This window comes from Ictidomys tridecemlineatus, chromosome 2, assembly GCF_052094955.1.
Source record: "Ictidomys tridecemlineatus isolate mIctTri1 chromosome 2, mIctTri1.hap1, whole genome shotgun sequence".
Lineage (NCBI taxonomy): Eukaryota > Metazoa > Chordata > Mammalia > Rodentia > Sciuridae > Ictidomys > Ictidomys tridecemlineatus.
The window spans coordinates 70,675,877-70,691,972 of NC_135478.1; the positions used below are offsets into that span (position 1 = coordinate 70,675,877).

At 48.6% G+C, this 16,096-nt stretch overlaps 1 protein-coding gene across 16 annotated transcripts in view; it reads left to right on the forward strand.

Annotated features, from left to right (window-relative positions):
* Positions 1-16,096, forward strand: part of Arvcf (ARVCF delta catenin family member) — a 58,512-nt gene that overhangs the window by 23,740 nt on the left and 18,676 nt on the right. For 12 of the 16 annotated variants that reach the window (XM_078038732.1, XM_078038733.1, XM_078038734.1 and 9 more), the window contains one exon: positions 13,915-14,141. The exons of the other annotated variants lie outside the window; for them this stretch is intronic. In XM_078038732.1, coding sequence (XP_077894858.1) covers positions 13,932-14,141 — 210 coding nt within the window. In that variant the 5' untranslated portion in view covers positions 13,915-13,931. The remainder of the gene's footprint in view (positions 1-13,914; positions 14,142-16,096) is intronic. 16 annotated transcript variants of the gene reach the window in all.

Genomic DNA, 16,096 nt, shown 5'->3' on the forward strand with positions numbered 1-16,096 from the left:
TACTTCTTACCAAATCATAGTGGTGGCCACCCCCAGATTTAAATCCAGCAGTACAAGCATAGGATCCCATTTTTTTCAGGCCTTATAGATCCTGGAGTTTTTCTTCTTCTTTTGGTTCTTAAAGCAAAACTGCTTTCTTGGTGTCGGGGGTTCCAGGTGAGACATATTCACTGCCTCCAGAGGGAAAGCCATTCAGAGGGAATGATAAAATTATGACCCTGAAATCCAGAACTTCATCATGTTGTTTCCTTAAGGAATTTTGGAGCTAGGTTAACTTGCTTAAAGACATCAAGGTATTAGCTGGTGCCGTGGCACATACCTATAGCACCTGCTGCTTGAAAGGCTATAGTAAAAGGATCACTGGAATCCAGGGATTTGAGGCTAGCCTGTGGTGGGGAGAAGATTTCAAGGTAAAGAAGAAAGGCATTTTGTTTTTTGAACAAAACCATCAGCTTTTCCTTTCCATAAAAGAGCATCTGAGATGTAAGATATAGGAGCCAGTAGTGGGAACCATGCTGAAGCTAACATGGGTGGTCAATGTCTTCTCCAGGGCTGTGGACATCCTGACAAAAAGAGTGACCCAGACCTCAGCAAGGTTGGCAAGTCAGGACCTGGCAGACCTTCTCCCTACATCATGAAGCAGACACATCACAGAAATGTGACTTTGATGAGACTGAATCATGAAATGCTGGAGAAAGACATGCCCATGATTTCCTCAGCTTCTGCTATGGTTTATATCCTCCAGAATTCATGTTGAATCAGGCACAGTGGCACACACGGATAATCCTAGTGGCTCTGGAGACTGAAAAAGGAGGATCAAGGCCAAACTCAGCAACTTTCGAGGCCCTAAGCAACTTAGTGAGACCCTGTCTCTAAAAATGTAGCTTGGTGGTAAATTGCTCCTGGATTAAATCCCCAAAATAAATAAAATTTGTGCTGAAATATTAAACCTTTTATGAAATACTAAGAAGTGGGACTAGGTAGGACCTTTTAAGAGGTGATTAGGGATCTACCCTTATGAATGGATTAATCCAATCATGATTGGTAGATTAATGGATTAATGAGTTATCTTAAGAGTGAGTCTTCTATGAAAGCTAGTTTGGCTGCTTGCTTTCTTGTGTTCCCTGCATCTTGCCATATGATGCTCTGTGCCTCCTCAGGACCCTGCTAAGAAGGCCATCATCAGATATGACCCCTCAACTTTGGACCAGAATCATGGGCCAAAGTAAACCTCTTCATAACTTACTCAGTCTTGGGTAATATGTTATTAGCAACAGAAATGGATGGAAACACCTTTTCTGGACAAAAAGCTCACCTCAACTCAGGGTCCAACTTCAACATGATGAGGGTCCCCTCTTCTATGACCCCCCTGCCATGTTTCTATGGTCAGTAAAACCCTCTCAACTCATCCTTACTCTGGGAATTCCTGTTACATCTCCTGCCATCCACCTTTTGTCATCTGTATCATTTTCTGCTAGGTTTGGAAGGCCATCTTGATTTGCTGCCTTCTGCCTGACATTGTGTACTGGTTTTCTACAGCATCCTCTCTGCAGTTTGCTGCCTTTGTCATGTTTTTCTGTAAATCTCCATGGGCTCCTGATTACGATGACACCTTTTCATTGTGGTCAATTCTCATTTCATTGAATACTGTCTTTTTAGCCTTTTGAGGGGCATATACCTTCAACTCCCAACATCTGTGCTAGTAAATATGCTCAATGTGATTCAGCAACAGGCAGCTTTCTTAGTTCACCCACAACAGGAGGGTCTTCAAAGCACTGGATATTGATATTTGTTTGTTTTTCCCTTTGCAAACTCAGGATCTGTGGGCCTGGCCACACCAGTCTGTCACTGAGGGCCCTGAGGCAGGGATCAGAGGCTGAGGTTTCTTGCAGACTGGTGCTGAGTACAGTCTTGGCTAGGGAAGAGGCACCTTTGCCCATTGTTCAGGACAGCAACAGAGGTCTGCCCAGAATGCCAGTGCTCAGAAGGAGTTGTCATGGCCAAGCTCTGGTCCTCCCTTCCCACCAAGAAGCCTGTCAGGACTTTCAGACCATCTACTACCTATTTTCACATGGAGTAGGAAGGGCCACAAATGGGTATGAATTCCTGTGCATAGGTATTGTACCTGGGAGGGCATCTGTGGGTACCTGTGGATAGGTGTGCTCTATGTATTTGTGTGTTGTATACATGCATGACCAGGGACTATATGGGTGGTTACCCACATGTACCTGTGGTTAGCTTTGAGAAGATCTCCAGACTTGATAATATTTCCTGCTATAATGTTTCTGTCTTTTTTTTTTTCCTTTTTTTGTACTGGGGATTGAACCCAGGGGTGCTTATCCACATCCTTTTTATTTTTTGAGATAGTGTCTCATTAAGTTGCTTTAGGCCCTCACTAAGTTGCTGGGGCTGGCCTTGAACTTGCAATCCTCCTGCCTCGGCCTCCCAAGGTGCTGAGATTATAGGAATGTGCTACCATGCCTGGCTTCCTGCCTTTTTTTTTTTTTTTTGGTGTGTGTGTGTGTGTGGGGGGGGTGCTCGGGATTGAACTCAGGGCTTTGTGCATGCAAGGCAAGCACTCTATCAAATGAGCTGTATCCTCAGCCCTTCATGCCTTTTTTTTTGACAGGAGCTGGACATATAGACAAATCCAGCTACCAGAAGGCTCTTGTGGTATATGTGTGGGAGGGAGCCAGAAGGGGACACTGCGGGGCCTGAAGTCTGCCCTGGGTGGTAGGTGGAGAGAGTACCCTGCCCATTCCTGCTTCCTTGTTTGCAGATAAAAGGCAAGACTTTGCTCATTTGCTGGGGGTTGGTGTGTTGCCATGGGCATTGTAAGCTGAACTGGCTCCAGAGCCTGGGAGACACAGGATTGTAAGCATCATGGAAACATCTACCTCAGGTTTTAGAAGGGAAGTGCTGTCCCCCTGGGGCCCTGGCAGCAGCTACCACAGGCCATATATACACAAGACCCTGAGTAAGAGCAGAGTTTGGGGACCCAGGTCTTTGGTATCTAAAACCACCTTGCCCAATAGGATGGACTACCATTCCTGGTTGGATCAAGATCTTGTACCAACTGCTACCCTGATTTGCTGAGCTGGAAGAGCTTGATGAGAAGCACCTTTCCTCTGAGGGTCTTTAGATTTTCAGGTGGACCTGAAATGATGGCAGCTCTGTTCCCTTCCCAAGACTGACTTTTCAGTGTATTCTAGCTTCTGTCCCTTCCAAAGCCATGACAGCTGATGGCATGGAGAGTAATGTCATTTCCTTGTTCTAAAAGATGTTAAAGCAAAGCTGGTGCACAATGGCTCACGCCTGTTATCCCAGTGGCTTGGGAGGCTGAGGCAGGAGGATCGTGAGTTTAAAGTAAGCCTCAGCAACATTGAGCATTAAGCAACTCAATGAGACCATGTCTCTAAATAAAATACAAAATAAGGGTGGGAATGTGGCTCAGTGGACAAGTGCCCCTGAGTTCAATCTCCAGTAACCACCCCACCAAAAATTAAAAAAGATGTTAAAAGGAGGCCTATCAGGAAGTGGTGCTGTTTTGTGGGGGGAGGAGTTGTTTTGTTTTGTGGTACTGGACACTGAATTCAGGCCTTGTGGATGATTTACAGGCCAGCACTCCCCAGCCCTAATTTTTTCTTTTTTTTTTTTTTTTTGTTGTTGGTGGTGGTTTTTTTGTTATTATTATTGTTATTGTTGTTTAATTGGTTGGTTACAGAGATTAAATCCAGGGGCACTTAACCACTGAGCCACATCCCCAGCCCTTTTTTATATCTTAAGACAGGGCCTTGCTAAGTTGCTGAGGTTGGCTTTGAAATTGTGATCCTCCTGCCTCAGCCTCCTGAGCTGCTAGGATTACAGGTGTGCACCACAACATCCAGCCATGATGCTGTGGGGTTTTTTATTGTTGTTGTTGTTGGTGGTGTTATTGTTGGTTTGTTCATTTGTTTTCTGCACCTCATTATCTCTCAGAATCTGACAGTGGTTCTCTGTCTCCAGCCTTAATCTCTCTTCTGGAGTCACCTATATCCAGTGGGTCCTTGGTTTCTCTAGCCTAACACATCCCCACCTGCACTCTGGAGTGCAGAATCTGGGCTCCTTCCCTCAGCTGTCCAGGTCCAAACTCCTATAGTCATCCTGAACTCCCCATTTATTTACCCATTCCAACCTCCCATCCATCCACAACCAAATATCCAAAGTTCCACCACAGCAGCCTCTGCCATGGCACTGGAGGATCCTCCTGATACAAAGTCAAAAGTGCTACGCCCAGGTCTCTCCATGCTGTTCCCAAGTCTGACCAACTTTGCTTGTGGTCCCTATGTAGGCAGGACCAGGAAAGGGGGAGTCTCACTTTTTAGGTCACAGGGTTTTGTTTTGTTTTTGTATTAGTGATGGAACCCAGATGTATTTTACCACTGAGCTACATCCTCAGTCCTATTTTTATTCTTTGAGACAGGGTTTCACTAAGTTGCCAAAGCTGGTCTCAAACTTGAAATCCTTCTGCTTCAGCCTCCTGAGTCGCTGGGGTTAGGCATGTGCACCTGTCCTGACCTCCCCACACCTCATTCTTACCAAGCAACTACCTTTTGAAGGATGTAGGAAATCCAACCTAGATCCCCATCTTCCCTGGGTGGAAGAGGCCCCTAGCTGGGAATAATTGGAGCACACTTCAACACTTTGTCCTGTGTGAGCCTATGCAGTCTGGGTGTACTCACAGGGCTGTGGGGAGGATTGATGGGGTGTTATTGAATAGTGGGTTTCCACAGGCATATCCTGGTGTCTACAGGCATCAGCAGATAGCACAAATGCCAATGGGGAAATCAGGACAGGACGGATGAGGTGGTGGCCTCTGTGGGAGCTGGAGAGAGCACTTGCTGACTCAGAGGTATTGCCAGGTTGGGGGTGGCCCATTTGCACACAAAGGGACAGATCTTTCCTGGGGCCAGTGCCACCTCCTGCTGCCACTAGGACCTGTGACCCTCCACCAGTAGCTTAGTTAGCAAAGCTGTTGTGGGTCAGACTGAGGTCACTTGGTGAGGGCCTCCCGGGCAGGGAGCCCAGCATGTAGGGGTACTGCCAAGCGCCTCGTCAGCAGCAGTTAGGATGAGTAGGGACCCTTAGGCCAGGACAGGGAAGGGCTCTAGGACTAGAGATCTACTGAAATGTGGCCTAGCCACCTCTTGCCTCAACTGTGGAGTGGGATTGCAGATGGGGCTACCATGCTAAGGGGTGCCCAGGACCTGCATTGACCCCAGAGTTCTGTTTCTCTGACCCTGGATCAAGCCAGTCCATGGTGAGATTCCTTTTTGTCTAGACTTGTCCTGGGGTTTATGGCTCCAGCAAGTTTGCTACAGACAGCACAGCTGGATGGGCCATGTTCTCCTCAGAGAAGGCCAGCAAAGTGAGGGTTCCCTACAGCAGGAAGTGCCAAGACAAGAGAAGTAAGAGGACAGTGAGCTGGGGTGGGGCCCAGATGCCATAACCAGTCCCAAACAGACCTGGTGCCAGACCTCCCTCCACCTTACCTGCAAACCTTGGGCTCTGCCTGCTCACCTGCCTATGACTTCCTACTTTCCAGTTCCCACTGGTTCCCCAGCCCGTCACTGTCCCTGTAACCAGTCCTGGGTATTTCTCTTCAAGCACAAGTTCCCCCTGCAAAGGTCTTTCCCATCAACAAGTAAAAAATCATTCCTTGGGGCTGGGGATGTGGCTCAAGCGGTAGCGCGCTCGCCTGGTATGCGTGCGACCCAGGTTCGATCCTCAGCACCACATACCAACAAAGATGTTGTGTCCGCTGAGAACTGAAAAATAAATATTAAAAAAGAATTCTCTCTCTCTCTCTCTCCTCTCTCACTCTCTCTTTAAAAAAAAGAAATCATTCCTTGTTAAAAGAATGTGTGAGAAAGTGAGTAGGCCCATGGCCTTTGTTGTATCTCCTGGGCTGTGAAGCCCAGGAACCTTTTTATGGGCAGCTGGAGCAAATGGTACCTGATCTATCCCCTAATCATCAGGCATTCCCACCATGGCTGCTTTAGCTTTGCAAACCAGGGAAGAAAGGCTGGGCCAGGAGGGCCTCCCTTATTCCCCAGAGACTTTCTGGCCATAGGCTTCTAGGGGCTGCACCCCTACTACCCCTCAAAGGGGCTTTGTGTCACACAAAGACACTCTGTCCTTCCGGAGAAGCCTGGGTGTTGCCATGGTGATGGAGGGGCCTGGCAGAAGGGGTCCACCCACCGTCTGTGTGTGTGTGGTGCGGTGGGGGGGTGGGGGTTTCCAGGCCTAGGACACTTTTCACACAGGCTAGTGGCCAGCATGGTAACTATTGCACCTGCCCAGCTACAGCCCCTCTGCCTGTCAGGACACTTGTTGCTGACTGGGCCTCAGTGAGGCCATCCGAATGTTAGTAGGAATGGGGTTCCCAAGCCCTGTGCTTGTCTGTGATTAGTCTCAGCCTTGCAGTGAGCTTCAGATTCCTCCTCAGGAATGCTTTTATCTCTATCCAACCCCAGAGTACAGAAAGTGGGTCTCAACTATGTGCCTGGGACCTCATAACCCCCCCACACTGCTCCTATCTCCTTGAGATGTGAAGATGAGCCATATAGTGCACCTTGCAGGCTGAATATTTGTCAGGGGAAGGAGTAGAGGCAATGGCCGCCACCATCACCATGCTTGATCCTACTTGATGAGACATCTTAGGGGACAAGTCCCTTCAACTTCCATGGGCTTTGTTGTCATAGATGAAGTGGGTAGGCTGAATATGTAGGGAGAGGATACTGTATGCTGGTAGCCCCCACACCTCTGTGCCTGGAGCTCCCAGCCCTGGGGCCTTAGGCCCTTAGAGTTGCCCCAGGTCAGTTGCTGCAGAGACCCCAGAGGATGTGGGTCCTTACTGCCCCTAGGTCTATCTGCAATTCAGGTAGACTTGGCTGCAGCTGGAGTCTAGGTCAGGCACAGAAGGGGCCAGAATGAGCACTGCCCTAAATCTCAGCCTAGGATCGGGGGAACTCCTGTCCACCCTTGATCCCTATGTCCTCATGGAGATGCGAGTCTCAAGGAACAAAGACTCGAAGGGTGCAGTTGTCACAGAGATCAGGTGTCTGTGGCATGGGATCCTGAAGTGGTTCCCTGTGGTTCAGGCCTCTTATGGAGGAAGACAATCACTGGAATACTCACAAGCCCCATCTGCTTGCCCACCATGTCCCTGACCCCCCAGTGTGTCCTGCCTTAATCTGACCCTAAGCTTCCTATGTCAGTCCTCCCATACCCCTTAATCCCCCCAGGACTTCATGTTCAGAAGCCCCTGCCTTTGTCCTGCCCTGCCCTTGGCCCAGGGTGCCTATTAATACAGAAGAACCCACAAAGGGTTCACTTGCACATAGGAGCCCTTCTACATGTGATCAGCAAATATACTGGGTAATCACTACAGGGCGTCTCCCCTCACCCCACCCCCACTGTGGTCCAGTGTGACATACCTCCTCTGCTTGGGAAATCTAATTTCCACACTGAATCTGATTATGGCTCTTCTGGCTGCATGAAAATCCTGCTGCATCCCCCAAGCTGCAGGTTATGGGCACTGCCCTGGCCCCTGGGGAACTTAATTTCCTGGCCTCCATGCTTTCTGGACATTTTTTTTTCCACTTTCTTTTTTCTTTCTTTATTTGGTACCTGAATTGAGTTCAGGGACACTTAACCACTGAGCTAAATTCCCAGCCCTTTTAATTTTTATTTTGAGATAGGGTATTGCTATGTTGCTTAGAGCCTTGTTAAATTGCTGAGACTAGCCTTAAACTTGTGATCTTCCTGCCTCAGCCTCCCAAATTGGTAGGATTACAGGCCTGTGCCACCAGACTCAGCCGCCTTTCTTTTTTTTTTTTTTTTTCCTTTTTTAATAAGATACTTTTTGACAACAATGATTCTTTTTTTAATATTTATTTTTTTAATTTTAGGTGGACACAATGTTTTTATTTTTTATTTTTATGTGGTGTTGAGGATCGAACCCAGCGCCCCGCGCATGCCAGGCAAACGTGCGCTACCGCTTGAGCCACATCCCTAGCCCAACAATGATTCTTAATAAAGGCCAATTTAAAAAACATCCCTCTATGCCCAATGGAATCAGACACATGGGCTGGAGATATAGCTCAGTTGGTAGAATGCTTGCCTTGCATGCACAAGACCCTGGATTCAATCCCCAGCACCAAAAACAAAACAAAACAAAAAATAATTAGACACATGGAGATCAAGATTCCAACTTCTTTGGTGTAAGAGCCATGTGGTCTCAATAGGATAAGCCCTGTAAATTGAACTTCATGCCCCATGCTGCAGACCTGCCCTCACCTGCACAGATTCTGCTTCCCAAAGGAAAAAGAGAAGATGGCAGAACCTCTCTGTAGGCAGATGGAATCCACAAAGGAAGGGCCTGAGCTGAGCATGGTCATTGCCTTCCACCAAACCCACCAATCAAAGAAGCTGGGAGAGAGGGTGAGTGCATTCTAAGCCAGGTACTCAGGGCTATTCTAGTAGAAACACTTCTCCCTGGAAACCAGAGTGATGTTACCTGACCATTCCTTCTATCCTACAAACAATGAAGACTGTTAAAGAAAGACCCTTCCTCATCCCCTGGCCCCCCACATCTTCCCTTTTGCATGCTGTCTTGACTGCTCTGCACATTTTACATGACTGCAGTCACTGAGCACATGCATGCCATTTAGTGCCACCTGTCCGGGAGGCTCTAAGGTAGCTCAGGCATCATCATGGCCATATCCACCAGCTGGCAGAAATCCCATAATTGAAGCACAGCCTACGCATTAGTGGTGGGTGGGGACTCTTCCAGAGGAGTGGTTACTGAGCTCTGCAGTCTCCTTTCTTACTTAGGTTCGACTATAATCATAGCTCATGTTCTTTGTAGTACACGGGCATGTGCAGAACTGTGTGAGAGTTCTGGAGCAGCCCCAGTACAAGGGACCCTCCCCACCACGAACCACCACTCTAGCCTCAAGATAAAGATCATTATAGTCCTTTCCTGTGTATGCATGTGTATGTGTATGAATCTTACCTCCAACCACATTGTTTATGTCTTCTTCACTTTCAGCTGTTTTTTTTTTCTTATTGATTTGTTAGAGTACCTACAGATTAAGGATATCACTTTATTGCCAGATGTTAAAAATACTTGATTCTATCATGTCAATTATGTTTTGATATTCTGTATACCTTATCTTTTCTCTCTCCTCCCCCCATCCCTCCCCCCCCACCTCTCTCTCTCTCTGTCTCTCTCTGAGTCAGGATTTTGTTATGTTTCCCCAAGCTGGCCTCAAACACCTGGTCTCAAGCGATTCTCTTTCCTCAGTCTTCTAAGTAACTGGGACTAAAGACTTATACCACTGTACTTGACTTTCTTCTGCTTTCTGCTGTGGAAAATTACAAAGGCACAGAAGTAGAAAGAGGAGTGCAGTGGGTCCCACATGCCCCACACCAGCCTCCACTGTGCTGAAGTCACAGTCTAAAAGTAAATCCAATGCTTGTTATTCCAGCGAAAATGCTTACTGCATGTGTTGTTCTTAGAGGTGTCAGTTCCTAAAAAATGACCATACTATTTGGTGCTTTTTTTTTTTTTAACGTATAGAAATGTTTTATTCTAAGTCCTGCTGGTTCCTCTTTCCTTAGCAGTTTCTGCCATTGCTTAGAGACTGAGAACAGCCTTCCCCTAGCACTGCCAGGCACCCCATGGTCTGCACTGACTGCCAAAGACCTTGTAGTCCTGGCCTCTGGCAAGAGTGGACTCTGCCCAGTGTGAACCCTTTACCCAAGTCTGCACTTCTTTGCCTTATTCCCAGATTGGGCACAGTGCCTATCCTTGGGGGTTGACCAGAAATTATCCCTGAAGCTTCAGGCACCATATGATCCCAATAGGGGCAATGGGATAATGATGGGTCCCCAGAAGGCCTGGCCAATAAATTAGGGAATAAGTCTCTTGTGGGGTGGGGGGACAGAGCCCCAACAATGTCCTAGGCAGAAAGTATGTACTTGTATACCACTGGGCTTGAGTTCAGCTCCTGCTAGTTTACTTTCTGGTACCATGTTCTTCTCCTCCAGATGGCCAGAGTATAGAATGGGGAGTGGAAGAAGGATTGATGTCACCAGTTCCCTCCTGGGTTCTGATATGTGGCTGACAAGAGCTGCTGCCTACTCCCCTGCTGCCCTGACCCTTAGGAAATTCCTCTAATTCCTCAGCCCAGATTGGACTGGGGCCCCATAATTTGATTTTCCAGAGCAGTGCTTTGGCTGGACTCCTTCTGAGGAGGAATGTCTGGGTCAGCAAGAAGACGTCAAATATTGGATTTTTGGTTTCAGGGGAAGCATTCAGATCCTATCCTGAGGTTTCTCTGATGATGTCTTCTCTTTCCCAACAGAACTAGCATGATCACATTTGCCTCAGAGCATGTGAGGTTGGGCTTCCTCCTTCCAGTTATGTTGCAAGCTTTGTTGTTACACACCTGCCACCACAGTGCCCTGTCCATTTGATCAACTATCTATTCACTTATTCCTTCATCCCCCATCTATCTATCTTCTAATCAGCCCATCTGTCTAGTCTTCTTACCCATCTTTTTATCCATCCCCCCACCTGATCCATCCTCCCTCCACCCTTCCATGGAGCCCTCCTCGTCTCATATAATCATCTCCTCATCCTCTTGTGCACACACCTGTTCTCTCATTTATTCCCTCTTCCATCCAGCCTCCTATTCTCCTATCCCTCCTTCTATCCACCTACCCATCCATCCATCCATTTGCCAATCAATCTACTTGTCAAGTTCTCTACCATCCTCTCATCCATTTATTTACAACCCACCATAATCCTACTTGCCCATCCATCCTTTCACCCATTTGTCAAACCATCATTCCCCTACCTGCCTATCCATTGCTCCATTCACCCGTCAGTCTGTCCGTCCTCTGTATTCCCCCACCTACCCATCCATCCATTTATGCATTTGTCCATTTCCCATATTCACCTGCCTATCCCTGTATTCACCCATCTATCTCCCTCCATCCCCTTCCTGCCTGTCCATCCATTCACCCATTTGTCTGTCCTTCCCCCCCACCTACATTCCCATCTGTGATTTGCTCTTCCTTCAGTCTTCTACTTCCAACTTGTGTGTCCTGGAGTCACTTGTTTTTTCACCCAGGCTTTTCATGCCACTCCCTGTCCAGCAGCATTCCGAGACCATGGAGGAATGCTCTTAGCTTAATTCTTTTTTTTTTTTTTTTTTTAACTTTATTTTATTTATTTATTTTTATGTGGTGCTGAGGATCGAACCCAGGGCCTTGCACATGCAAGCCGAGCACTCTACCACTGAGCCACAACCCAAGCCCCTTAGCTTAATTCTAAACACTCAGCCAGTATCTTTTTAAAAAAAAAAAAAAATTTATTTTTTAGTTATTGGCGGACACAACATCTTTGTTTGTATGTGGTGCTGAGAATCGAACCCGGGCCGCACGCATGCCAGGCGAGCGCGCTACCGCTTGAGCCACATCCCCAGCCCCAGTATCTTTTTTTTTAATATTTATTTTTTAGTTTTAGGTAGACACAATATCTTTATTTTATTTTTATGTGGTGCTGAGGATCGAACCCAGTGCCTCATGCATGCTAGGCGAGCGCTCTAAAGCTTGAGCCACAACCCCAGCCCCTCATCTGGTGTCTTTTGTGCTGGGACTAGGCAGTCACTTTTCTTTTATAATTAAGTTTTGCAACATTTAATCTCAGCTCTGACCTTACCAACCCACCTACAAGGTTCCTAATGTTTTCTGGTCTGGATATTCGTGTCCTCACATGGTCCTGATGTATGATCACTCCTGGCATGCCCAATGTTGTCCTTGTCATTTATAATTCACTCTATGGGTAGGCACATTTGTCATAAAGTGGCCTCCTGTTTGGAAAATATGAAACTGATTATGGAGGTCAAGCAGGAATCTTTCTCAGCACAAGGAGAGAAGAAAGCTGCCTCCTGCCCACAGGCCAGCAGTTGTCCTATGGATCCTGATCATTGCTACCCACATGCAGTGTCTCAGTCCTTCTGCTTCTTGGCTCTAAGTCTCAGCTAAGATGGGCCAACTCATCAAACAAGACATGGCTGAGGACTTGGGTTGTCTGTCTCTTCCCAGGCAGGAAGACTCCATACCCATCTAGCACCACTCTTTGTACTACCAGTCTCAGTTCATACTTTTATAAGGCCTAGTGTCTACACCTTGACTGGGTCTGGGTGCTGGAAGATGTGCACAGGACAGAGTACTCCTTCTTTGCCTGTGCTGTGCTTTTTGGTGGCCAGAGAACCCAAATTGTGCCTCACTCCCAACCCCCTCTTCCTAGTGGGGCTAAAACCTTTCCCAGCTATAGTGCCATTCATTCTCAGGGTATGGCTGATTTAACAGCTCCTATACCCACACTAGCATCTCCACAAGGTCACATTGACCATTTTATTTATGTGACAGGAGCTGGGGAGATGAAGAGCAGGTGTGGGGACTTATGCTGGTCTCTTGCCCTCATTGGGCCTTGGTTTCTCAAGTGTCATGGTGGGACTAGGCCCCATAGTATCATTTCACCTTTGAAATACACTGTGTCCTCAACTCAGCCATCACTGATGTGGCCCAGCCTAGCACTGGCCCTTCCTCTCTAGGAGCTCTGTCCTTGCAGCTGGCTCCATCCAGGCCAGTGAGCAGCAGACCTGGCCCTCTGTTTGTGTCAGTCATTGTGTATGGCATTCATACACAGAGGCCTCTCTTTTCTAAGTTCAGGTTCTATGTTGGTGTAGGGGTAAGGGGTCTAGCAGAATTGGCCTTAGTGGGCTGTGTGGGACCAGCCAGGAGCAGACTCCAAATAGCACTGGGCATCAAGCCACGCACCAAGCTCTGGGCACTGTGGCCACATGGTTGTACCCTGCCTGCGGCTCTGAGCCTGGGTTTGAGCTCTATATACTTGGTCTGCTTTTCATTGCCCATGAAAAACAAACACACTGGTCAGCCAGAGAACAAGCAGCAAGGAAAAGTGCTGGCTTGTCACTGCCAATGCCAATCTCCATTGGCCCTGCTTGTTCCCCTGGGGCTCTGGGCCCCATGGGGGCAGTGCTGAGCCAGGGGCTGGGTGGGCCTGACCTCCCCAAGTATTGGGCCTCAGATGTTCGGGCCTATGCCCTCTCACACATAGGCCACTTATAGGCACAGAGCCTCTAAACTTCATGTAGCCCTAACCAGAACCTCAGCAAGGCTTTTACTAGGTTTTCACTTAGCCATATGAAACAGATACTGCCCCTATTTTAGGCTGGGGTGGCTGCAAATGGAGGCTGGACAATAGTCTTTGGGCCAGGGTTGCTAGGAGCTGAGGCAGAGGTCACTTGCCTAGGTATTCTAGGCAACTACGATAGTAGACTGGCTTCTTACTCCCTGTCCATTGGCTGCACCAGCTCTGGTACACTAGTTGTGTGGCTACAGATGGTCCCTGACCCTTTCTTGGCCTTGTCCACTGTTATAAGGTGGGGCTGGGGTAGTCCCATGAAATAGGGATGAGCTGGTATATGCTGTGGGCCAAGGAAATAGTGGACACTCATCACACCAGCTCTTCCTGCCCATCCCAGCAGTCTCTAAGACACTCACAGTCCATGATTCTGCTGGACCTGGTAGGAAGCAGAGGAGCCTGGAACAGAGCCCCAGTCCTCACTGGGAGTAAGCCAGCTGCTTCCAGCCGGCCTGGGATTAATGACTTTTAATTTAGAATTTAATCAATGCAGCTTCCCTCCAGAGAGCTGAATGTTCTGGTCTGGGAGTGAGTTGTATGATCTGTGAGTGGGATAGGCAAGAGGCCTGTGATGGCCTCATCAGGCCACTGTTCCACACCACTCTTAGTTTGCTCTGCTTTGCCTGCAGCTGGCTGGCACCCTATCATGGAGGACTACAATGTACACTCAGCTGCCAGCATCTTGGCCTCGGTGAAGGAGCAGGAGGCCCGTTTCGAGCGACTGACACGGGCACTGGAGCAGGAGCGGCGCCATGTTGCCCTGCAGCTGGAGCATGCCCAGCAGCCTGGAGTAGGCAGCAGTGGTGTGGGCAGTGGGCATCCCCTACCAATGGCCTGGCAACAGCTGGTCCTGCAGGTAACAGCCCACTGACTGGGAGAGGGTAAAAAGAGCCATCTGGGGAATCAATCAAAGACTCCTAGCAAACCTCTGATGTATGCAATGGCTTGTTATAAGACCTGTTGAGCTTTTGGAGAGGAAAGAAAAGATCCCAAGGATGTTGGCTAGCCACTTAGGTATGCTAGGCACTATATGAATGATGTTCAAGATACAGTTTGACACTGAAATTAGCATACTCCACTGAGGGAATGCTCAGGATTCAGTGGATAGGATCTGATCTTGGCAGCTCTTTGGACAGCCTGGTAACACTGAGGGTTTTGCCTGTTCTGGAGCCTCCCTTTCATGATTTTCTCCTTCATTGCATGCACTGGTAGGTCAGCCCCAGGGGAAGGCTTGATTGAGGTCCCAGGCTCTGTCTACAGCTCAGAGGGTGACCTGGGAGCCTCAGTTTCCCTGCTGGCCATTGCCCTCAGAATAGGCTTTAGGCAGCTTCTATCCCCAGAGGGTCTGAAGCCCTGTCTATTCCCTAGCCAGTGGAACAGATAGGGCTCCACAGGAGTCAGACTTCCTAGACCTTCCCAACATCTCCCTTACCTCCATGGGTCATGAGGGTGGAATGAAGAAGTGCAAGGAGCCTAGAATCTGGTGACAATCTGCCTGTGTCAGGCTGAGGAACTTAGGGCAAGTGACCCTCCCTGAGTTTGGCCTTGCTTGACAGTGGCCAAGTGATGGTTCTTTTGTCCACTCATGAGATCAACTCATATAAAATGTATGGCCCTGTACAAGTACACAAAGTCAAATGCATGTCTTCAGAATGCCCCTAACTCATTGGGAAACTCTTTCTAAGCATCTGGGTCTGAGTGGTCTCCGGCAGGTGGCATAACCACCCACAGGAGCCTGGGACTGAGAGGAATCAGTATGAATACAAGAACTCAAAAGAGTTCCAAACCTCAAGAGTTCCAAAGGGTGTTCCCTAAACTCTAGCAGGGGAATAGAATGCCTAGCTGAGCCACATGGGGACAATGGCAGCCTGTGACCCCAAGGGTGTTCCTCAAACACAAGGCACTCAGTCTATCCCTCCCAGCCTGGAACAGGCTCTGTTCTACAGCTCACAGATAAGTAGTGTGGGAGGACAGAGGGCATTCAGAGGGTCGATGCTCTGGCATAAACTGTTCCCACAATCTGGAATTGCCCTGGCCTCCTGGGGTCTGAGCCTGCATGACCTTAGGCCATGACCTCTCCTCCACCCTGCCCTTTTTTCTTAGGCTGGGAGCAGAGACAACATGTGTTTCCAGGGCTGTAGCTGGACTGATTGGGCTGATGGGGACACAGGGAGGCATTGGATTAGCCAGACCCAATTGCCTCCATGCCAAACCTACTTCTCAGATTAATCCCAGCAGGAGGTGCTGGGTGAGCTATCATTGAATCTCGGGACAGAGCTGGAGTTCTAAAGCTGGCAAGACAGGTAGCTGGGGGCCGACTATGGAACCAAGGCTAGAAGTTACTGCTGCTGTGTCTCCTGGGATTCTCCATGGTCTTGGCTGCCTGCCCTTCAGACACTCAGCCAGAGCAGGGCTGATCCTCACCTAGGTGGGAAGGGTACCATGAAGGCCTGGCCAGATGGGCCATTGGACCTGCCTTGGGCCCAGGCAAGATGGCCTGTGGCTGGGGCACTAGCAACTGGTGCATTTGGGGAGAAGACCAAACCAGCCTTAATTCAGGATCAGGGCCACATTCCCTTAAAGCAGTGTATACTTCTCACTGGCCTGGGCAGCCATGAATGGAGGATGCAGTAGGCCAGTGGTAAAGTCAACTCACTCCTGTCTAGATAGGGAAACTGAGGCTCAAAGTGGCACATAGTGGACATTGAAAGTGCTTGAACTAGCGGTAGCGCACTCGCCTGGCACGCGTGCGGCCCGGGTTCGATCCTCAGCACCACATACCAACAAAGATGTTGTGTCTGCCGAGAACTA